General features: G+C 43.2%; 2 protein-coding genes across 3 annotated transcripts in view; both read right to left on the bottom strand.

Annotated features, from left to right (window-relative positions):
- WDR49 (WD repeat domain 49) overlaps positions 1–4,790 on the bottom strand; it is a 111,404-nt gene extending 106,614 nt beyond the window's left edge. The window contains exons 1-3 of one of the 2 annotated variants that reach the window (XM_083177825.1): positions 4,670–4,790; positions 4,337–4,523; positions 914–1,354 (exon numbers count right to left, since the gene is read on the bottom strand). In XM_083177825.1, the coding sequence (XP_083033951.1) occupies positions 914–1,354; positions 4,337–4,495 (600 nt within the window). In that variant the 5' untranslated portion in view covers positions 4,496–4,523; positions 4,670–4,790. Of the gene's footprint in view, positions 1–913; positions 1,355–4,336; positions 4,650–4,669 lie in introns of those variants that run through there. The other variant, XM_083177824.1, reaches the window with a different exon arrangement.
- A 6,951-nt stretch (positions 4,791–11,741) lies between these two features.
- PDCD10 (programmed cell death 10) overlaps positions 11,742–24,014 on the bottom strand; it is a 38,440-nt gene continuing 26,167 nt past the window's right edge. The window contains exons 3-8 of the mRNA XM_083177823.1: positions 21,055–21,108; positions 17,969–18,086; positions 17,166–17,292; positions 15,526–15,604; positions 13,974–14,056; positions 11,742–12,232 (exon numbers count right to left, since the gene is read on the bottom strand). Coding sequence (XP_083033949.1) covers positions 12,151–12,232; positions 13,974–14,056; positions 15,526–15,604; positions 17,166–17,292; positions 17,969–18,086; positions 21,055–21,108 — 543 coding nt within the window. The 3' untranslated portion in view covers positions 11,742–12,150. The remainder of the gene's footprint in view (positions 12,233–13,973; positions 14,057–15,525; positions 15,605–17,165; positions 17,293–17,968; positions 18,087–21,054; positions 21,109–24,014) is intronic.

Genomic DNA, 24,014 nt, shown 5'->3' with positions numbered 1-24,014 from the left:
AACTTGCATCCAGATGTTTTGCCAGTGCGCACCTACCACTCGGACAATAGGATGCCACTAAAACACTTCCAAAAGTCACAAAAACAAAAGAACAGCTTCTGGCTGGAGAGATTGATGGAAGCATGCACAGATCATCGAGGTCAATGCTTCTGTCACAAAAGTTTTACAAATGTAAAAAAAAAAAACATTTCCATCCCGAGGTTTTTGAGTCAGTCCTGGTTGCATAAATACATACACACATACATGGAGAAAAACCCTGTGATGCAATATAACTGCGATCACTTTGCAGAAATCCATGCGACTGCTATGAAAAGGGTTACCTGGCTGTGAAGGCAGGGACAGCACCACAACTTTTTGGGTCAATCAGCCACCCCAAAAATAGTCCGGTCATGCCTGTGTTGTCCGGACCACGCCCCCCAAATTACACATCGCCGCGGACAAAAAGCGATTGCATCCTTCCGGGTTGCGATCACAGTTCAACACACGGCGCATGCTTGCTGCGCAGAGGAGCAAGAATAATCTAAGAGTGATTTTGCACTTCTCCATAGCTTGTTGAATTAGTCCCTATGTCCCCTCCCCTGTCTGTATTGTATTGGGCTAGGTCAATAGCTGCACTTTGTGTAAGTACCCAATTGGTATTCCAGTACCCGTGCCTCCTAGAAATGTATAATGGATGTGCATGGGGTTTCTTTTATTTAGATTTATGCTTTTCATTGCTCGCTGACACTGCTCGTTTGTTCAGCCTTTCTACATAGACTGGCAATTATATTCTTGATCCCTTTCCCAAGCCTAAGCTGAGCCAGCACAGGGCACCCTCCATGCGATGATGTATGACAGATAGGATTAATAAAGCAGATCTCTGCTCCCTTCCCTCACTGATATATGCATTACTGCTATTTATATCCATATTTACCTTGTTTACATTGGCCAGGAACACCAGGCTGGTGGCCCATACATCTTTCTGCTTGACGGTGTCTGTGCAGATCCGCAGGCTTCTTTGTAGTTTTAAATTCTCTCCCCAGACTGCCAGTAATCCATCTTTACTCAAAGTTACGTAGCGACAAGAACATTTCAAATAAACTACTTTTTGGATGTTTTCCTTGTGAATTAATGGGAGGCTGTGAATATCCTTCCACTGGGGAATTACTGATGATTTTACTCGTTCATCTTTCTCGTAAAGCTCAAGCAGCATGAAGGATGTTAATTTGTCCCAATCAATGAAACCTTCGCGACTCACATCTATTTTATCAAATAAATCCCCATATTCCTCCTTCGTACCGTGCCCCACGGCTGCGTATGTCCTCTCCGTGAATTGCTCCTTGCTCAAACATTCCGGTGGCTCTAACTCTGGGGACTGGGGAGAGAAAAATAACATGACATTGTGGTGAGAATTGTCCCATATAGAAACAAATGATTAAGATACAAAGTAATAACCAGCAGTGATAATTATAAGTCCACAGAGTGTAGTTGAGAGATTTTTACAATGCGGTATTGCAATAGCATAATGTGCAATATTCATAGGCGTGTAAACGCTTGATGTCGCCTATACATACAGGGTAGAGGGTGGCCTACTGTCATACCCCTTTCACATCGCACTTTTAAAACTGTATATTACCGTTTTTTTTCCATTTTAAAACGTTTAAGGCTGCAATGTGAAAGTGCCAAAGTTGATTTACCAGTTAAAGTTAACCGGTATTTCAACACGGTTAAAAAGCAGAGTCCTGCACGGTTCAAAGCTGTTTTTTTGGCAGTTTGAACAGCTATATTTCAATGGCTTGAAACGTGTCCCTTGGGGGTTAAACGGGTTGAATGTTTGAATGGTATTAAATGATTTTTAAAACGGTTTTCACCTGCAATGTGAAAGGTCTCAAGGCTCAGACCCGTTTTAAAGTTAAGAATACCGTGTCATTACCCATTTCTGCAATGTGAAAGCAGTATAAGAGAACATAGTTGGTTTGTATATATTTGTTATTTTAAATATAATAGTTTGTCATCATTATTATTATTATTAATAATAATAATAATAATAATAATAGAAACAGTAAACATTAGTGTATAATTATATATTTAATTGATCAGCATGGCATTAATATTGTTATTGGTGTTGGGGCTTAAAAGGCCACCGCCCCCAGGAGAAGAATACAGATGTGTTTTTAATTTAGTAGCGGGCGTTTAATGCTCCACATGCTGGTACTTGTGGTTCTCCCAAGTACCAGAATGTAGGGCAGGCTTGCTGGGACCTGTGATCTCACTGTAAATAAACCAGCTATTAACCCTGCCCAAGGATGCAGGGGATAACCCCGGGTTTCAGCCCAGGCCTAGAGTGCCCTGGAGTGGTGAGATCCCTTTATTTCGGGGGAGCCCACCTCCCCAAGAATTCCCAGTCTGGGCTGACTAGATAAGGTGGGTAATGCTTTGGCCATAGGACCTCATCAAGTGTGCCCTCTGCTTATGGGATTACACCCCCTGCTAGTGGAGCCTGGTGCTGGTCCCTAAAATACAGGGGACCCCCACTAATGGTTTCCCCTGTATTTTGGGAATCAGGGCTGGCTCCAAAAGTCCGGTGCTGGTTCTGAAATTTCGGGGATCCCTACTCATTTTATTCCTGCTAAAAACTGCATCCTGCTAAAACGCAATTTGAAGATACAAGCTGCATTCTGCTAAACAGGATCCTGTTCGACTGCATCCTGCTAAAATGCAATGTGTGGCCTTAGCCTCCAGAGCTTCTTTGGGTCCTGCTGCACAGATCACAAGTAGTAGGTGATCAGGATGCAGAGCACCACCTAGTTACGGCCCTGGTAATAATATATGAGATACGGTTATAATCACGGTGGTTGGGATGCCGGCTGGCGGATTCCCAGCTGCTGCCAAAACACCAGTGCAGGAAAGCCGACATGGATTAGCATGCCAATGCCGGCATCCCAACAGCCAGCATCCAGAACATAAGTAGCTAGTCTTAGGCAGGGGAATAGGGGGGATGACACTTTGTTAGTGTTAAGCTGTGGGGAGGGGTGTTCCATCCTGTGCAAGACTGTAAATGGCTTGCGAAAATATCAGGTAGGTTGGCTACTACCTGCAACTCACCATTGAATGATTTTTCCGCTGTATGCAGTCTGTGCGTAACCCGGGACTTACTCGTACGAAGCAATAAAAACAGGCTGATCAGGTCGGGAACTGACACCTCCACCCCCCCTCAAAACTTCTGGGCAGGTCTACATTTTCCCTGACACACCCAGGAAACAGGGTGGCTCCCACAAATGCCTGGCTTCCTGTTAATCAACTTGCGTAAAAAAAAGACGATGACATCTCCAAGCGCCGGCTCAGGAACGTGCAGGAGAAATTTGCCAGGGTAGCTGCCGGTGTAAAAGGTACCAAACGCCAGGTCACACCCGGGTTGAAGCTGGGTCCAAAAACCCGGGTGTGACCCTGCGTTTTGGTGTAAAAGGGGTATTACTCAGGTATACCAGGGACCAGCAGCATTAGGATTTTTTGATTCTAGAAAAATATTATGTCTCAAGAATTGTTAAATAAATAAAAAAGTCAACGCATTGGGCATGGGCATCAAGCTTCCGAAAGACGAGATCGATACCCATCCCTACGGCTCAGCATCCACCAATCCACAGATGTCCCCACTTTGACTATTATCCCACTGGCCCTATTGTATTTTATTACCCCATCATCCTTTGAATGTAAGCTATTATGGGATTTAAAGCTATTACTTATCTCAAAATATCTCCCAACTCGACCACTCCGCCCTGCACAAGATCTGCGTCTGTCTTCTGCACAGATTACTAGCTTCTACTCACTATTACAGGACTTTCATCTGCTGCTTCCACCCTATGGAATGCCCTTCCATGCACAATAAGACTCTCCCCTAGCCTCCAAACTTTCAAGCGTTCCCTGAAAACTCACCTCTTCAGGCAAGCCTATCATATAAGTACCACAGGCATAACTCCAAGTCTGTTGTTGCCCAGTTTGTTTTATCACAGTCTACCATTGCAAAGCACAACGGAATCTGCTGCGCTATATAAAAAACTGTAAATAAATAAATACTTTTGTTTAAAATAGCCCCCATTCATTTTTATTCTGCCTACTTATCCCCTGTATTTTGAGGGCGATAGCAAGATCGCCTTTACATTTGCCTAGATTATAAATTGCCTTCGTATTTTGAAATGATAAGCATGCGGATTTTCTTTCTTACACACTTACGGTGGATCAGCAGAATATGACCAAAAAAAGTTTACAAATGTCAAGGTTTAAAAAAGTCCTAAGTTCTACATTGTAAGCAACACAATAAAATCATCAGTTTCCTTGCTCTTGTATCATTTTAACTCACCTTAAACAGGTTTTGAATTGCAGTAAAATCTTTTATGCTAAGCCGGTTTTCAATCGATTCCCCTAGATGGCGGCCCCCTTCAGACCCTTCCTCACTTAGCAGAGCTGCTGCAGAAGCGCTGAGCTGTCTCTCATTAAGGTGAGCGCTTTGGTTACTCATCGCTGGTTTTGAATCCACTCCTTTCGTGCTTTGCATTGAAAACATGTCATAAGGGCATTAGCATTAGAGACCTGCACTAGAAAACACCGGCTATCAATAAGCAGAGTAAATTATTGAAAATGTCAGTTTACTTCTAATAAGATTTGAGCTGTGGGAACAAGTTTTGTTACATACCTCAACAATCAAGGAAAAGTTTGAAATTCTTTTTAAGGATTCATGTGTGCAAAGTGGTGTTCTGCCCAAAGATTCCCTGGGTGTGAGAGGTTAGACGGACGGCTGTGTTGGAATGTTTTTGTCTTTCCTCCCAGGCTTGTCAGTGACTGGTTACATAGCAACTCTACACAGAGCTGATCAACACACTGTGTCCCACAACAGAGAGCTGCTATGCACGGTTCCATTAAAACTTTAAGGTTTGATATTTCCGTCTGAGCTTAGGTCACACATAATGATTGAGTTTGTTGTTAGTAGTGTTACAATTAAAAATCACTGTGTGGCGTTATATTTCCTGGGGTTGGGGTTCTACTTAAACTAGGGTAGGTGTCTATGCCGAGATAGACCGCATTGCATAATCAGACATTTTACTGGTATTAATAATGCAATTATTGAATGCACTCCTATAATATTGGGATACGGTCGACAGGCACTAAGCCGACACGCGAAACCTATATTAGGTTAACATGCAGGAGGTCGACAGTCAAAAGGTTGACACAAGCATTAGGTCGACATTCATAAGATTGACATGTGTTTTTGTCAACCTTTTGACCCTTCCGACCTCATGCATGTGAACCTAAAATAGGTGTCGACGAATGTATGTTGACCCTATGACCCATACTCATTAAATTTATAACACATTTAAAAAATATAACCTCAAAAATAAAACAGAGGCTTCATCTAGCAAAGTGAATGGAATTGATCATACAATGCTACACCTCTGCAGTAGGTGGAGCAAAGCATCTGTAAAATGTTTATTCATATGCTGAATAAACATGTGGCCAATGAGTCTAATGATAAGACTGGCCAGCAGACCAACTTCTGGGACACACTAGCAGATGTTCCAATATATCTGTAAGATATATAGTCATAGACTGTGCTGCAGAGCCTGAAGGACGTTGTTCACCTGTTGCGCAGACAGGTCTACCATTAAACGATTGGTAGTCAAAGGTCGACACGTGCAATAGGTAGACATGGGGAAGGTCGACATAAAAAAGGTTGACATGAGCTTTTCCACTTTTTTCAAAAACAGGTGGTTTTTCAAGGGGCATGTGAACGCTCAGTGTTTCATGGGTATCCACATGAAAATGCTGGGCGAGCCCATGGGTACGTGGGCAGGCAGCTGTCAGTCACCACATGGTCTGAGAGCCATACGGATACTGGTATAGGCTGATCACTGAACATTTCCCAATTTGAAAAATGGAAAAAACACTAAATTTTCCATTGATGAATAGGAATGGAGGATTTTCCATTGATGAATAGGAATGGAGGAGTTGTGAGAACACAAACTGTCATTTCTCACCCATGCTGGCATGTACAACACCCTCATTAGAACAGGGGAGATCCCCACATTGAACCCCTTTGGTATTTCTTACCTGGAGAACACAAGACCAGAACGATAGATAGATAGTCGCCTTCCTATCAGCGCTCCACTCAAGACAAGACCAGAACGCCCAACTTTATAGAAAAGTTGGGTACTTATGAGTTATCTGGGCGCCCGATTTTTTGATTGTATGCCTTAAGTTAAGGCATACAATCAGATGCGATGCGATATCGCATCGCATCGCATGCGACCATCGGATGCGATGACCCGATTTTTCCATAGGAATCAATGTTAAAATTGACGGAGTCCATTTTAACATGGAATTCAATGGGAAAAAGGGGTCCTTTTCATACCCCTACTATCCAAGTGGGCATGGAGTTGGATATAAACCTGTGGCGAGCGTACCGAGCCACCGAGCCCGAAGCGTGGCGAGCGAAGCGAGCCCCGCGAGGGGACGGTATTCTGTGTCCGCTCGCCACGCTTCGGGCTCGGTGGCTCGCCACAGGTTTATATCCAACTCCATGCCCACTTGGATAGTAGGGGTATGAAAAGGACCCCTTTTTCCCATTGAATTCCATGTTAAAATGGACTCCGTCCATTTTAACATTGATTCCTATGGAAAAATCGGGTCATCGCATCGCATCCGATGGTCGCATGCGATGCGATGCGATGTGCCCGATCCGACCCGATTTAGAAATCGGGCGCCCAGATAACTCACAAGTACCAAAAGTTGGATTCTGAAAAGTTATTTCCCAGACTCCTTCACCTTGCAACAAATATAAACATTAGTGGCATATCCATGGCAGTCATTACAATGGGAGCTACCAAAGCAAACGACTGGTGTGGGGTTACCCAGAGGTTGCATATAAAACATAGCAGGCAACTAACGCAGAGCGCTCTCAGGAGTGCTGTAATGGTGCCCACACACGCACCGATCCCGGCGGTGCGATGCTATGCGATAGGGTGCGCGCTCCCGCGGCACCTCATCGCACAGTACAAAAAGTATGTGCTGCATATACTTTTTGTACTAGCTTTTTATCGCATGCACAAGGCATACGATGCGATGCTATGTGTGCTAATTAAGCACAGAACGCACGCTGGGATCGATGCGTCTGGGCACCTTAAGAGACCTACACCTTATTCGCCAAAGAAAATAATATTCATTAACAGATGCAAATGCTCTTGGTGGGCTGTATTGCCCCAGACACCCTAGCTGCTGCACAGGTGCACTCATTAGTGACTAACACATTTTAAAAGATCCACAGGTGGAGCTAATTACTTCACTTATGATTCTGTGAGGAGATCTGGAAAACATTAATGCTGCTTTCAGACCGCATAACTGGCTTTGACCCTGTATTTGAAAACGTTTCCAAAAACGGGTCTGCCAGATAAAACCCCTTTCACACCGCAGCTCTTAAACGGTATATTACCGTTTAAGTGCCGATTTTTTGACACTGGCAGACCCTTTTTGGAAACTTTCCAAATACAGGGTCAAAGCCAGTGCAGCCTTCAGCCCTCTCCCCCGCGCGCGTGTCGACCTACCCCCCCGTGCAGCCGGTACCTCCGTTGTGGATCCCGGCACTGCAGTTCAGTATGGTCGGAAGCACTTATGAAAAAAAGTGTCTTTCAGAAAATGGCTGCCCTATAGGAAAACCTGTCTTTCGTATGGGGGCAGCCATTTTCCAAAAGTCACTTTTCCTTATAAGAACTGCAGTGCCGGGATCCACAACGGAGGTACCAGCTTCACGGGGGGGGTAGGTCGACACGGGGGGGGGGGGGGGGGTCGTCGACACGCACGCGGGGGGGGGGGCGCGGGGCGGCTCCAGTGCTGTGGATATTTAATGAGCGCTCATTAAATATTCACTGCGCTGGATTTAGGACCCTAGGACGGTTCTGAAACGGGTAGGACCCTGCATTTTAACCTGTTAGAAAAACCAGTATTTTCTAACCGGTTAAGTGGTCCTGCACCTTTCAGACCGCACAGATTACCGTTTTAAAATGGTAAAAAAACGGCAATATACCGTTTACAAAGTGCGGTTTGAAAGGGGCATTACTGTTGGTAGGTCTCGAGGACTGGAGTTGGCTACCCCAGCATTAGAGCTTTGAAGTGTCTTGTGTAAGTTATAGTCATATTTTGGATACTGGAGATCATTCTGGTTGACACTCGAAATACGCAGCTTTGAGTGTCCTTTAAACGCCGCCCGCCACACCGTGAATATCCCCTGCGCTTGCGAATGGAGGTTTAGCATAAACATCCATTCGCAGCTTGTGTGCGGGGAGGAAGTCATTAGATGGTCGATTTCTACAGTACACGCAGGGAGTGAATGGTGCAGAATGACCCCCTTTATCTTAAATGCATATAACACACAGATGGAGACAGGTGAGGGTATATAGATTTAAGGATCATCAGTGTATAGAGTATACTTAAATCCAAAAGAGCGGATTATTTTGCCAAGAGATGTGGTATAGATTGAGAAAAGCAGAGGACTGAATGTACTCCAACTGAAAAGGAGAGAACAGGTTGAATCAGAAAAGCACTGAAAGAGCAATTAGATAGGTTGGATGAGAACCAAGAAAAGGATGTGTCCCTATGACCTACGAATTGTATGGTTTGTATAAGCCTGGGGCAGACAACTCCAGTCCTTGAGAGCTACCAACAGTTAATGTTTTGCAAGTCTCCTCACAGAATCACATGTGAAGTAATTAGCTCCATCTGTGTTAGTCAGTAATGAGTGCACCTTTGCACCAGCTAGGTTGTCTGGAAAATGTGAACTGTTGGTAGCTCTCGAGGACTGGAGTTGGCTACCACTGGTATACTATAAGGGACTGTCAAAAGCACCAGAAAAATTTAACACAATAAGTAGTAACAGCCTTTTAAATTTATCAATGACCAGATCTTTACTACTTTAATCAGTGTGGTCTCTGTGGAATGTTTACAATGGAAGCCTGACTGAAGTGGGTCTAAAAGGTTGTGGGATTTAAGAAAGTGTATTATAACTATTACATTTTATATAGAAGGGCACCACACGTATTTTGCAGCACCATACAATAGAACAGTACTTAACATTACAGTAAATAAATTACAAAAATAGAGTACAGATAACAAATATCACCAAAATTCAGTACAGACTACAGCTTAGATGCAAGTAGCAATGGAGTAATCAGTGTACGACTAGGGGCTGACTGCTATAGAGATGAGCCTTTACCAGCTGGAGAGAATGCAGGAAAAGATGATCCCTTCAGTAGGCGAGAGCGGTAAGTGAAATGTGAAGAGAAGAGGGCATGGAACAGAGGAAGAGGGCCCTGCTCTGTGGAGTTTGCAATCTAGTGGCAAGGGGCGACAGACAGAGGACATGAGGTGCAAGCAGGCAGGATGTATGCAAAGCAGAGACTGTCAAGGCATGAGTTTGGAAGAGCAGCCCCAGGACTACGTTTAGCAGCAGAAGGGTACGCTTTGATGAATAGGTGGGTCTTCAGTGCCCGTTTGAAGCTTTTCAAGTTCAGGGAGAGTCTAATGGAGCAGGGAGCACGCTCCACTAAAGAGGTGCAGCACGGGCAAGTCTCAAGTAGCTTGGAGGAGCATAGGAGCGGAGAGAGATAGTATGGTAGTTCAGAGAGTGTATGGGTCAGAGTGGTGTTTAAAAATTGGAGTAATCACTGAGGGCGGGATGCACTACAGAGAAGACTCAGTAAAAACCCAGTTTGAGATTTTTACTGCATTTCTGAATGCACCAATGTCAGTCCGCGAGGGCTTAGACGCTGAGGGTAACCCCAGCAAAATCTGGTGTTACCCTATACAAGTCAATGGGCTTCACTTTGTTGTCAGAGGGAGCCATCACGGATCCCTCGAAGCATGCCCCACAGAGGGATTTTAGGAACGCAGACCCGGAAGTCCAGTGACTGTGCAGCATCGCAAAGGACAGCTCTTATTGGAAGAGTGGTCCTTTATGTTAATACGAGTTCATGTTAATGTAGATGCGATTAAGTATACAAGCCTGGTGATGTGCGGCAGGATGCACAGGCATGGAGTCAAGAGGAGAGGTAGCGGAATAGGAGGAAGAGAAGAGGGTGGATAATTCATCTTCATTTGTGGGATCAAACAAAGAGCAGATGACAAAAGCTTTAGGTATGAAAGTACAGAGTTCCCTGGCTGAGGAAGAACATACAATATAATCTAAGATCTTATCAATTACATCCTTAAAGTAGGAAGCCATGTCATGGTGTAGTTTGGTAAGGGAGGGTCAAGAAGGGATTTAACTGCATAAAAAAATTGCTTGTGGTTAGAGCATGGGTCTTCAAACTGTGGCCCTCCAGATGTTGTAAAACTACAAATCCCAGCATGCCTTTGCCACAGTTTTAACACTCCCTTATAGCAAAACTGTGGCAAGGCATGCTGGGATTTGTAGTTTCACAACATCTGGAGGGCCACAGTTTGAAGACCCATGAGTTAGAGGCTTGAGCAATGTTAAGTTTGGCAGTGTTCAAGGCGTGATACTCCAAGTGACTACCTCACATCTAAGAATATCCCATACCGTGATGGTATGGGATATTCTTAGATGCGAGGTAGTCACTTGGAATACCAGATTTTGTAGGGGTCTTGTTAATGCAGAGTGCCAAGGTTGACATCTCGGCACACGTGGAATGTGATAGGAAGCTGAAGCATTAAGGGCAATATCAGAGTCTGGTTCAGATGCGATACAGCAATCTCAGGAAAAGTGAAAACAGAAATTGGGGAGAGCAGTTTGTTGGAGAGAGGTGGAGACTGTTCTTGAAAACTGTGTTAATATTACTGCGTGATTAAGGAGTATTGGAGTACTTCAGTGACATGGATATTGAAGTAATGGAGGTATGGAGGTGAAGAGCATGCAAGTGATAAGGTTGTGATCAGAGAGAGGGAAAGGAGCGTTCGTGAATTCAGAAATAGAGCATAGTCTGGTGAACATAGGAGGAATGCAGTGGACTATAGTGTGATGGTGGAGAGGTCAGAGGATTACCATTAATATACAAATGTGTCCTCCCTTATTGTTTTCTGCATTCAAAAAATAAACCCGGCCCGTCTCAGTCATGAACGCATTTACCAATGCTGTGCATCTTTGCCTTCTTTACATCTCTGTGAAGTTTAAGACATTACTGATTTAAAGGATGTGCAGCATCACTATATTCTGTGTGCACAACTGCAGCTGCTAAGGAAATGTTTTTCCAGACAACGCGTTGCACAGGAGCTGGTGATTTTCAGGTACCGTGTGTACCACATCTCACTACCTACAGAAGTTACCTGTATAAACTATGACGAGGCCACTAAATAAATGTAATTGGTGCAATGATATTGAAGTAATGCAGCATCGTAAAGACATTCGCTCAGCGTTAAAGTACAAATAAGAGCAGTGCGTAATTTGTGTGAGATCTTATGCAAAATGGCCACATATGACAACCACCGTTCCATTAAGCTGAAAAAAACACAGGTCACATCCTTTGTCTATTAGTCGCAGAAGCAGATTCATTTCAAACAGATACAATTTTGCTTGTTCGCTCTCTGCTAAATAGGTTGCAATTTATTCGTGTTACGATAATAAAGCTCTTTATAGTGTACAAACTTGGACAAAAAGGTCATACATACCCCCTAACAGCCCCATAAGGTCATCCATACCCAAAGAATCCACATGTAACAGCCCCCTGCCCCCACCCCCAAAATATACAAACCGCAAAACAGAATAGAGTTTAAACAGATGTAAACTATTTATTGAATATTTGCCACCAAATATTGTTAAATACATAATCTTGCAGCTTTTCGGTTTCAAGTTAAAATGTCAAACAGAACACCAATATTTACAATTCTTATAAGGAATGTTATATAATGACACATTAAGGCGTAAATTCTTTTGGCTTATAATTCTTAAAAGAATGATAATAGCAAAAAGTGATGCAAAAATCTTCATTGTGAGATTATGATAAACTACAATAAATCTTACAAAAATATGGTGTAAGATGGCAATAATCCCATTTAACATCCTGCTTTTATGTCCCTCTTGCGGAACTGATAATTTATACAGTCAAACTTAATTTACATAATAAAAGTAGCTCTGTCCACCACTGAAAATTACAGCTCTGTCATTTACACTTTTCAGGCCACAGTTTTGAAGGTCTGGAGTATCAAATTGGTTTGATGAATTAGGCGGTTGGCACTTATAAATACGTTTAATGCCCTGAAAAAAAAAAAAGAAAAGAAAAAAATTTGAGTAACGAATTATTATTATTTTTTTTTTACAAAAATAAAGACATTTACTATAATAAATAAATATCTATATCTCAAAAATACAGGCCATCACTGGTTTCTAGTGAACAGATTGGGTGCATCTGTATATATATTTCGGTATGTATCCGGCAGTTTACAATGGGTGTAATTAAATGCCCACATTTCAACATAAATGAGTGTCTACTAGTGTGCACGTGTAGGAAATAATGGGTGGATGGCAGTGGCCAATCCCATTGGCTGCAGCACTGACCACACTTTGCATGTACTTATGGGCTTCCTCCAGCACATGTTCTATTCAATATATATGGCTGGATGCCTTCTCCCGGGGATCAACAGTGCTGCTGTTTTATTGACCTGCCTATTAGATTCTGGCGACATGCTAACAGAAGATGATCAATCTGAGCGCTGTGTCCCCCTGCTGTCAGTAAAACACAGTGGCAGTCAAATATAAATGCAATGTCATATGTAATATATGGGACTATGGGCAGTATTCAATGAGCATTTTGGCGATGTGCAGCGAATCCGGTTTAGGATTCGCTGCACATTCGCCACTGCTCACCGCGTTCCAGAGCCTCGCCGGCTCCAGTATTCAACGAGTCAGGGGCTCGCTGCCCCTGACAGGCGAATTTTAACTCCTGCGGCGATGCCGCAGGGAGCCTGAGGACGGCGGCAGGCAGGGAGATGGAAGTCTCCCTGCCTGCCCCAGAATGTTTGTGAGGGGGGAGGTGGGCTCCCCGGTAGCCAGGCATCACAGACTGCCCCCCCCGGGGGTGCCAGCAGGGGACCGGGTATATTCACTACACCCGATCATGCATATGTAATGATCGGGTGCAGTAAATATATGAATATCTAATGAGCGGCTCGGCTCCCGGCCCCCTGCTGGCTGGTCTGTGTAAAATAATAATAATAATAATAATAATAATAATAATAATAATAATAATATATATTTTTTAAATTAAATATATATTCATGTGCTTACAGCACATGAATAAAAATAGCATGCCCCTCCTCAGAATAAAATTCCTGATTTTTTTTACACCAAATGTAAAAAACAAAAACACTTTATTTTGAAAGTTCACATTCCACTTCACCATAAAAAGATAGCGATTGCTACTCGGTGAATCATGGCTAAAAAAAACTTGAAATGTATTCGCCATCTGGTCATTGAATAGGGTGATTCACCGTTTTAGTCAAAAATTCGCCTTACAGCACAAAATCGCCATAAAAACATGGTGAATCAGCCTCATTAAATACCGCCCTATGTATTAACAGGCCCTCGCCTGGAATGAACAGGTGATAAGTGGACCCCAAGCTGCTGCCCCCAGAGCTCTATCAGGGACAGCTGCCGACATTGGAAGAGAGTATTTATAGTGTGAGCAATTTAATGGCATTTTCTGCAAAACATATCAGATTCCAGATATCATTTATCTAGTGCACTATTACATAGACTTGTTGGTAATTCTGACTTGAGGTAAGACATTGAACATTGGAAGAACACGCAATAATCGACATTCTGCTGATGTCAGGCAGATGGTTCTGCATTAGGGGCATATGCAGAGAACAAGGTTCTCCTCATGCAGAATAGTAGTACAGTAGATGCTGTTTCAGGAATTTCATTACAATTCTGTCAGAAATTAACCTACTAAAAAACAAAGATTACATCAGAGACAGATTTTCGATCGTATACTCACTTTCCATCTTTAAAATAAGTTTTCAGAGTGTCGCTAAAACTTTTAGAATATTTTACAAATTCTTTCTTTTGGTGCTCAAGTGCCTGTGAAAATAGAATATTGCAGACAATGAAGCCTCCGAACCCACTTTTTAAGCAAGTAGTCATATACTACTTTCACATTGCAGAAACGGGTATTGACCCTGTATTCTTAAATGGGACTTTAAAACGGGTCTGAACCTTAAGACCTTTCACATTGCAGGTGAAAACCGTTTTAAAAAGCATTTAATACCATTCACACATTCAACCCGTTTAACCCCCAAGGGACACGTTTCAAGCCATAGAAATAGAGCCGTTCACACTGCCTAAAAAACGGCTTTAAAACGTGTAGGAATCTGCTTTTTAAAACGTGTTGAAATACCAGTTAACTTTAACCGGTAAATCAACTCTGGCACTTTCACACTGCAGCCTTAAACGTTTTAAAATGGAAAAAAACCAGCAATATACCGTTTTAAAAGTGCAGTGTGAAAGGGGTAATATAAATCATATTATAATATGGTAAATATTCTCTGCATTGTGCAAGTCTACACATTCCAGCATGCCGTGCAAGTTTTAGAATGGCCAAATAGCAAAACTGTAGCAAGGCATGCTGGGACGTGCAGTTCAACAACAGCAGGAGGGTCGAAGATTTCCCGTCCCTGCTTTACACCGTTCAACACATCTTTCCCTCTGTCCCAATCAACGCCTGGTCTATCTCCTCTGCAGTTTCTCTACAGTGCAAATCCCCTTTTTCTCATCCTTTTGGCTTTCCCCTCAAGTGTTTATCTTGATAAAACATCCCATTTTTCTCTGTACCATTTTACCTTTTCTCATGTTCTTGTTTCTGTATGTGGGCTGTGCATCCTGTGTGCATTTTTCCATTCTTCTATTTAGTTATACATTTTTAGTAGTGGCTAAAGTGATTTTATTGTGCGACTGTTTGGTCAGCATAAAGAGTGCAGTGTGAGAAGTAAAGCAAAGTACACACTGGGCTATAAATTGGCTAATATCTCAATAACAAAAGGTTGGCTGGTGTGTACAGCCTTCAAGTCCATGAATGCCGTCATTCAGACTGATTGTGTCGGCCCTGAAGCACAGCCAATAGCGGATATATCTGCCGGTGTTATCTGGCTGTGTGCACGCCTGTTCCCTTGCTGCAGGGACAGACATCCCAGCTGGTCAGGCAAATTGAAATACCCACCCAGCTGTGATGTGAGGACAGACCTATAAATCAGCCAACCGATATATGGTTACCGGCAGATTTGCCTTCAAGTTGCTGTACCGGTAACATATAGAATGTGAAACAACAAGTGTCTGAAGCTGGAATTAACATCACCACCCCCAACGCTGGGTGGGGTCAGTAGAGACAAACTATCAATAATGGCAATGTGAGGACTTTAATTCTATATTTTCTGCCTTTTTTTCATTAAAAACCTGAATCTGAAACCCTTTCATGCCTTGCACACACTCTGTACGTATTGCTAAAAAAGAAATAAGAGAAAAGCGCTATGGCTGGAAGGTCAGTAATTACTTACCCTACGGTTCTGGTACTGATACTTTTTGAAGACGTTGTTGACTGTGTCTAGAAGTTCCTTTATTGCACTAGCGATGTCTCTGGGTAAAAAAAGATTAAGCAACTTTAATTTGCAACCTCATTTTAATTCTCTGCATTGCCTATGACAATTTACAATGAAAACCCAATATAATTAGCATGGATTTAAAAAGACACCACAGTGAAGAAAAAAAAAACCTCAGATGTGTCCACATACATCTACCCTTCTTGCACAGGTCATATCCTCCAAGTCAGTGGCTGTGACAATAACATAGCAGTTTGCATGTACATACAGCCGCACACAGCATATAGGCATGCCTATAATTTTAACCCCTTGAGTGGTGGGTTTCCTCGCAGGAGGACAAACCTACCAGGGCAGGTTTGTCCGGCCCCAGAAATACTCACCACTCAATCTACAGCCGCTGGTCCTATGCAGCAGCCCCTGCACCCCCTGGGGCTGCTGCTGGCTTCGGCTGGTTCCGGCCGCTCAGCTTAGTTCAGAGCCGCTCGGGGGTAGGGAAGAGCTTGGGGCGTGCTCGGGTGTTCAGGTGCCCAAACACACGAACGCCCCAAGGGCTCCCGAGTGGCTCTGAACTTCACTGAGCAGAGCCTGGCGTTGGCAGCAGCAAAACAGCCCTGGCGATCGTACACCGAGGTATGCGACAGGGAGTGCCCAATGTGGGGGTTGTGTGTGCCCCTAGAGGTAGTGCATCAGTGGTACCCAGCTGGAGGCACCACTGGCACACACCTACTAATCAGTGCCATGCCCTGAAGTTTTCTGGGAGAGCCTGCTCCTGCAGCACAGCTCTGCCTGGAAAATTTCCGGGCATACCACCCAAGTGGTAAGTCAGCAGAAGCTGTCTGTGTCTGCCTGTATCACTTTGCAAAGAAGACTCATCTTATCGATAAAAGGTCACACGAAAGAGTGTGCTCTATTCTACCAAGTCCAATCACTAGGAGGGTTGGTTTATGCACAAGGAGTTTGATGTACGCAGAAACATCTGTACAAAACAGACATTAAAAAAAAAGGTAGCCAAAAAGCAGACATCCAAGTGTAGGAAGGATCATCAGCAAAGCTTAAAAATGAGTGGTTAAAGGTCACAAAAAAATATTGAGCATGCCCTGCAGTCTGGCGCTGCCCAAAACGGTCATGCGGCTTAAAGTCGCACTGACGTCAGCATAGCTTTCAGGCACGCCACTGTGCCAGGAAAGGAGAGTGTTAGGTGAGCGCAGGTGTTGGGACAACAGGGACTTTTTGCTGGGCAGACTACCTGACGAGTAAAGGAGGAGAACACTGAGCTGTGACAGGAAGAGGGGAGCGGTACAGGTTGGTCATGAAGCAAGCTGCAGGTGACAAACTGGCAACAAGGGTTTGAAAGCCTAGAGAATATTAGATAAGTGGAGTTGTGTGACAATTTGTGTGAAAATTTTATGAAAATAAAGAAAATGTAAAAGGAGTACATAAAAAACATAGGATGCTCTCAGCATGCTTGGAAACAGACAGGATTACCTACAAGTCTGCAATTCTTCTCCAAAACGTCAAGTTTATTAGCTGATGTGTAGGAGACTTGGTAGCTCAGCATCATGACAAGTAGTGTCAATAGTCCCCCAGCAAGTACTCACTTGATTGTCTGAAGGAATCTCACTCGGTCATTGATTTCATCAGGTATCTTGCCAAGGATCTGCTTAAGTGCCCGTGCTTTTTCATTCAGCTCCTGGAACTCTGGTTCTGGCCTTTCAATCATGTATTCTAGAAGCAGAAAGCAAACGCCATAATGCAGCATTAATAGAACAGTATTTGCACTAAAATGAGACAAATGTCAAAAACAAAACACACACACACACACTTCATTGGTTCTCAAGGTCTGTTCTCTGGACCCCATCAGCCGGGTACACACTGAAGAGAGATCTTGAGGATTTGCAGACTATTTTGTGATGACAAATAGTTTATATTGCATAGTGTGTACAGGTGATTTGCATGCTCCCACGGCACATGTGACACTGTCCGGCTGGCCATGCTACAAGTCACCCCAGTATGTAGAAGGCTTAAAAAGGTCCCATTTCCCGGTCACCTAGCTGGGCACAGGTGTATGACCAAATTTTAAAAGGGGAGTATACATAGTTATCAATATCGATTTGATAACGGTGGCTGCTGGGACCTGGCAGGGAGGTATGGACGAGGCGGGGGCCATGCTTTCAATCTACCAGAAATATAGACTGGACTGCACATACTATTTCTTCTTTAGATTGACTGCGGCTGTATATGTGCGATTCAGGGTCACTATATAGTCCAAATCAAATAGAAAGCGACTGAATCGCACCGTGTGTACCCAGCATGGTCTGGGTACACACAGTGGTCTGGGAAGCATGAGCTGTTTGGGTCCCGGAAGACAGAGTGTGAGCAGCACTAGTCTATTCCCACTCACCTTCCACATCATCAGCTGCCATACGTAAGAGGGATTCTGTGAAGTTCACTTCCACGCTCTTTTTTTCTAAGATTTTTGTAATTATATCTTGCGTGAGCCCTGGATTCTCTTTTTCTGCCTAAGTGAGAGGAAAACATGACTATGTACATAACATAAGAAACAAGAAAACCTACGATGTTTTATACAGTAAATTAAAGCTTCACTGGATCATTAAACAAATAAAAATACAGTTGTCCTAGTTTGCATATATAGATATCATATCAGTAAAAACAGTGTCTGTTCATGGGTATCGTCACCGTACACCAGAGGTTCTTAAACATGGTCCTCAAGGCACACTAATGGTCCAGGTTGGGGGAACAGGTGACTTAAGTAGTACCTCAATTTGATTTAACATCTGCTTAGCCATGAACAGCGCTAAAACATGAGCTCATAGGGTGCCTTCAGGACCACGTTTGGGATCCTTTGCCATAGTCAAAGATTGTTGTGCGCTTATAATACAAATTGGACCTAGAATGCAACAAAAAGGCATGCAAGACTGTCAAAAGGTCAGGGGGGTGGGGCTTTATCAGTCTCCACCCCCCCCCCCCCCCCCCCAAATTGGCCAAAGCATGGCGGGCAAAGAGCCATGCGAGGGTACATGTTGCACTAATTGAGGGTCCATGTCGACATGACACCCAAAAATTTTAACTCATGTCGACCTACAGGCTGTCTGTCTATACAGAAACTGTAGATAGATCAATCCATACCCTGACAAATCCATACCCCGACAAACTGTAGAATGACAAGAATACAAACACTACTCAGATTAAATGATGACATAACTGCTGGGCATCGATGGATTGGGTTTAAAAATTGTAAAAGAAAAAACATTGTGCATAATTTAAAGGGGTTCTTTTCCCCAGTTGCTATGGATATTGGCTGGACTTGGATTGGAGGGGCAACTCTTTGGGTCATTGTGGGTCCTCTATTCTATTACTTCAGTTTAAATATCCCACTGATAAGAAAACACTTGCAAATACAATCATCAGTGTTTACAGCAACATGTGTCACCCCTGAGCCCAGGGCATGCTGCATGCTGATTTTATTACCTCTACAGCAAGTGTACCAGATTGCAAACTACGGTTCATTTCGTTGTTGTCTTGTACATCTCAATAGAAAACTATAAAACAGTGACCGTTATATTCCATTGACTTTTCTTGGAAACTATTGCGGTTATACTACTGAAACAACTCTGTACTGTATTTATTTGGAGCAAAATTAATCAAAATCTGTGCTATGCTATGAAAGCTGTGAGATATATGGCGTGGGGTCAGTAACACCAACACATTAATAAGACTGTGATTCATTACATCTGTCAGCTTTAGAAGAACATGGCTTATCTGTCACATCTAAAAACAGAGAGCGGGTCACCTTGGCAAACAAACAGAGGTAGATATGCCCCGTGGGTCACATGGGACTGCTTTAATTACATTTGCATTTCATCTGCCTGATTAGCGCTCTCACATGGGAAGCTGGGAAATCTTTCAGGCCTGACACTTTTTTCAATAACAAACCTGTGCACATATGTAAGTCAGATGAGTTAGAAGAACTTGTTCTAAGGCAAACGTTACAAACTTAAATGCTGTGTAACGAATACTTTTAGGAAGGGCTGTACCACATGGACCAGACCTCTGCACATGTCTAATAAAACAGACCGAAGGGGAGCCCAATAAGATTTTTTCCTAGCCAATACTGTTTATGTACAGGAAAAGCAGCATCGCTTTAAATTACTAGTTCTCAAACTGTGTCGTGGTACCTTGAGGGACTTATTGTGCTGATACACTGAGGTGCGTAATGCAAACCCCTTGGGAACCCCTGCTTTAAATACATATCTAGTAATAAAACCCTCATTGTTTTAAAACTTTGCATTACTTATGAGCTTTTCAGGCTTCTAGTTAATTACTTGATTTTAAATTTATATAGGCAATAAAAAGGTTGAACATTCCATGACTGCCCAGCACTCATTTTATAAGAGTCTAGAAGAAGGTTACTTCTTTCACACATATGAATGCCATGGACATAGGGACAAATGGAGTGCTGCAGTGGTGACAAGGAGTGAGCACAGCAAAAAGGTGACAAATCTTTGGATGATAAAGTATGGCTTCCATATTCTATAGCAGGGGCGGCCAAACTGGTCCTCGGGATCTACCAACAGTCCACGTTTTCCAGGTTACCTAGCTGGTGCACAGCTGCAGTCATTACTAACTGTCACATTTTTAAACATGCTGCATTCATTCCTACTATAGAGCCACAGGTTGCCTGGAAAATATACACCGTTGGTAGCTCTTGAGGACAGGTTTGGCCACCCCTGTTCTATAGCTACGAGGTGATTTCTTCCGTCAGTTATTTTACTCTCCCGGCAGATTTATTTCCTTGTGTTGCCTTTAAATAAAACGACAGATCTGCGGAGCAGACACTGACCTATGCTCATCTATTATTGTATCCAAGGGCAGGATACAAATATGCCTGAAAGATGAAACATGACTGGACACGGAAGATTTCACCTTAAAACATATAGAAAAAAGGACAACAATATAGGATAGAGCACCTTGGCAGGCTGCCTCGATACTGTCCGTCCCTCAGTAGGTGTGATTTGAACTATACATTGAGTGCTGTACAATTTGAACTTCAGTGCTATGGGATTTCAGTTGTATGCCATTTGAACTGCATACAATTTGGACTAAACTACATTCTGTAATTAGTTCATATTATATACAATGTGCTACAACAGTGATACGGTGTAGTACAGGAAGTATCACCTGCACATACTTTTTGTACTATGCAATATAAAGTACACGGGACCGGGCATCACATGGCCCACAGAAACACGATGCGAACTACATGCAATGTGTTTTGAACATAAAAGTTAAAACCACATAAAATAATCGCACCGTGTATGGGCCCCATAAGCTGCATCTTTGAAAGGCCAGTAATTCCAGAGTGGGAGTCAGCCTTAGAAGTCTTTGGTAGTCATAGTCAAAAGTAAGTGGTTGAAGTAAAAAGACGACAATAAAGTCCTGGAACAGTTTGGACCAGCATTTCCTTACCTTTATAAAAGCTGCCCGAAGTGTCTGAGCTGCTGAAAGGTTTACATGTTCTAACTGTAAGCAAATAGAGAAAACAAAATAGAATTAAGATTTTAATTGGTCTAATTTTATGCAACAAGAGATTTCAGTTCTGTACATACAAAACACCACAAACAAGAATACATTTCTCATTTCTTTATTTTAACTATATAAAATAGAGAATATACCAGGATCTGGATGATTAAGTGTATGGCAGCTTTAGAACCAGACTGCAGGCAAGTGCTGTGCAGCACAAGGCAAGTAAAGAGCAGATATGCTGCTGCCAATGAGCAGCAGAAGTCTTGTGTTCATTCTAGCACCCTGCATCTAACACTAGCCGTTCCTGTCTGGTGGCGTCTCTGCTCCGGTACGTCTCACACTCTTGTCTGAATCTCAGCACTCAGATACAGACCAGAGTGTGAGAAAAGCACTAGAGCAGGGAGGCACCCCTGAATAGGAAAGAGGAACTGCATGGGTTGTGACAAGTGCAGGGTGCTAGAATGACCACTAGTCTCTGCTCTCTCAATGCCCCACATACCAACACTCTGCGGCAGTAGACCGGAAGGCAAAGTTCATCCCCTCCTGAGACACTTTAAGTGAGGAGGATACCTGTGTGCAATCTCCGATTGTACCCCATCCCTGCTGGCAGCGTGCGCCAGCCATTTTCCCAGTGAAATTTGCAGCCATCACTGGGACAATGGAGAGGTGAGTATAGCTAAACGGGTGCACACCTTGCACCCAGTATTGATACAGGGGTGGGAGGCATATGCAAGTGTAGAAAAAAAAGTTGTGAGGGAAAAATAAAAAATGATTATAATATAGACAATAGATGAAGCGGACACCTGCCATTTAAAATGTTAGTTTGCCAGATCTGCTCTACAGGACAGAGAATTCACTTTTGCAGCGTCCCAGAGAAACACACAAAGCGGTTGCCTGTAGCAGTCCTCAGGGCTACTTTGTGACTATTTACCTTGGTGATGGCATGGCTTTCAACAGTGATAAGGTCATCAACCGTGCATTACCAGTGTCACACTGACCCACCAACTTCCCTGTAGGAAGGTGAATCCGAATTCCAAGGTTACAGATCAACAGAACAAACATCATTATGCTTACAGAGCCTGCATTAGCTTACCTATAATACAAAGCTGTGGCTGGAAATTACGCATCATCACATAAGGACTGCGCCTTGAGATTTATACCAAATGAATGAGAAGCCAGCTTCTTCTATTTTGCATTGCACAAAACAGCAGATTTTGCAGCATCTGCAGGTTTTGGTGTATAAGCAAGAGACATTCTGCCAAAAGCAATGTGTCTAAATGATTTCCTATTGGAGAGAACTCCATACAGATGCACAAGCATTACTGAGCAGTCTGTTTACCAGCTGCCCCCCAAAAAATATTACAATGGCCGAATCGGAAGCCAACACTCAGATGGATTCAAGTTAGAGACACTGCACAAATTGAAGCTATAATTTCACACAAAGCCTTTTGTCCTCGTACACTCCCACGGTGCTCATAAATCAAATTTATAACATCAGAGGAACCCATAAAATGGGAAAGCAAAAGCGAAGCAGAATTACCCGTATAACGACAGAGAACGTAAGGGAGGGAAAAATAAAAATAAAAAAAAGGGGGCGGGGAGCTTTTTTTTCCCAGCACAGATCAGAAGAAAAAAAATGTTCCTCTCCGTTTATAAAAAAGGTTATGTGAGCAGAAACATTTGTATAGTGCCTAAACCCTTGTAGATAACAACCACTGAAGGGCCTTGCTAGAACATGTTGGGATTTATCTCATCTACAGATGGCCTTTATCTTGAGATGATGGGACACACAACAACTAAACTAAAAGCAGTGCTTATTGGTTACATCTTTTAAACAATGGCTTCTAGTTTAACTTCGTTATACATGTCAGCATTTCTATGCGTGCTCATCATGCAGCTTGGTGTAGAAAACCAGAATCTAATCCCAACAGTAAAACACAAGCTGCTGTGTACAGTAAAGTAACCATTGTCCATGCTAAACAGCGGCAGAAGTTCCTACTACAGGAAACAGGACTGATAAGAGAACTCTGGTCTATAGCAGGCAGGTGGTATAAGACAGATAAGAAGACTCTGGGAAACAAAAAAAACCTAGTAAAGTGCATTGTAAGCGAGTGTGTGGCATGATGCGCAGTGGTTAGTACTGCGTGGACTATGGGTTTAGACTGGTTACTCTAGTCCAGGGGTCTTTAAACTATTTTGCTCTGGGGCCCCATCATACAAAAATAATGACAGGACCCCAGCAAGTTATCACATCACATGTGTAGTCAGCAGACAGCACATACATGGCAGCATTGTGGAGGCACAAAATGATGGGAGGAGTCTGAAGTAACAGACTTTTCAGACTCCTTGAATCTTTGACTGTTATTAGAAAAGTCATCAGCCTGATGGTCAGCAAAATGGAGTCGCGACCCCATGCTGAGAAGGTCAGGACCCACTTTGGGGTCCAGACCCAGTTTGAGAACCGCTGCTCTAGTCTCAACACAAACTGTACATAACATCTTAAAACAGACCCACTCGTGTGTGGCCAGGAGCCGCATGGTGGAAAACTAGTATATGTAGGTCTGTGTTGAAAAAGATGTCCATTTCTGTAGCACATCTACATAAACTCCCACTGCACTGGAAATGAGCCATCGCACTCTATAGAGTGAGAGTGAGTATTGTCCGTTCCTATTGGAGACCTTAGGGTACAAGTTCATGTGTAGCAAATAAATGGGCGGAGCTTGCGTAGACCCAGAAGCAGTTCTTTAATCCGGTAGCCACTAGAGGTATCATCCCCAAAATGTAGCTGCATTTTCTCAAAAGCAGTTACCTCATGACGCGGAGCAGATTCCCAGTAAAGCAGATAGCTTCTGGGTGCTTTTAATATTACAGGTCATGAGAAACAATCCATGCCTGGTTTGGTC

The sequence above is a fragment of the Crinia signifera genome, chromosome 3, assembly GCF_055691185.1.
Source record: "Crinia signifera chromosome 3, ASM5569118v1, whole genome shotgun sequence".
Taxonomy (NCBI): Eukaryota; Metazoa; Chordata; class Amphibia; order Anura; family Myobatrachidae; genus Crinia; species Crinia signifera.
The sequence above is the reverse complement of the archived record's forward strand: the minus strand, read 5'-3'. Positions and strand labels throughout refer to the sequence as shown.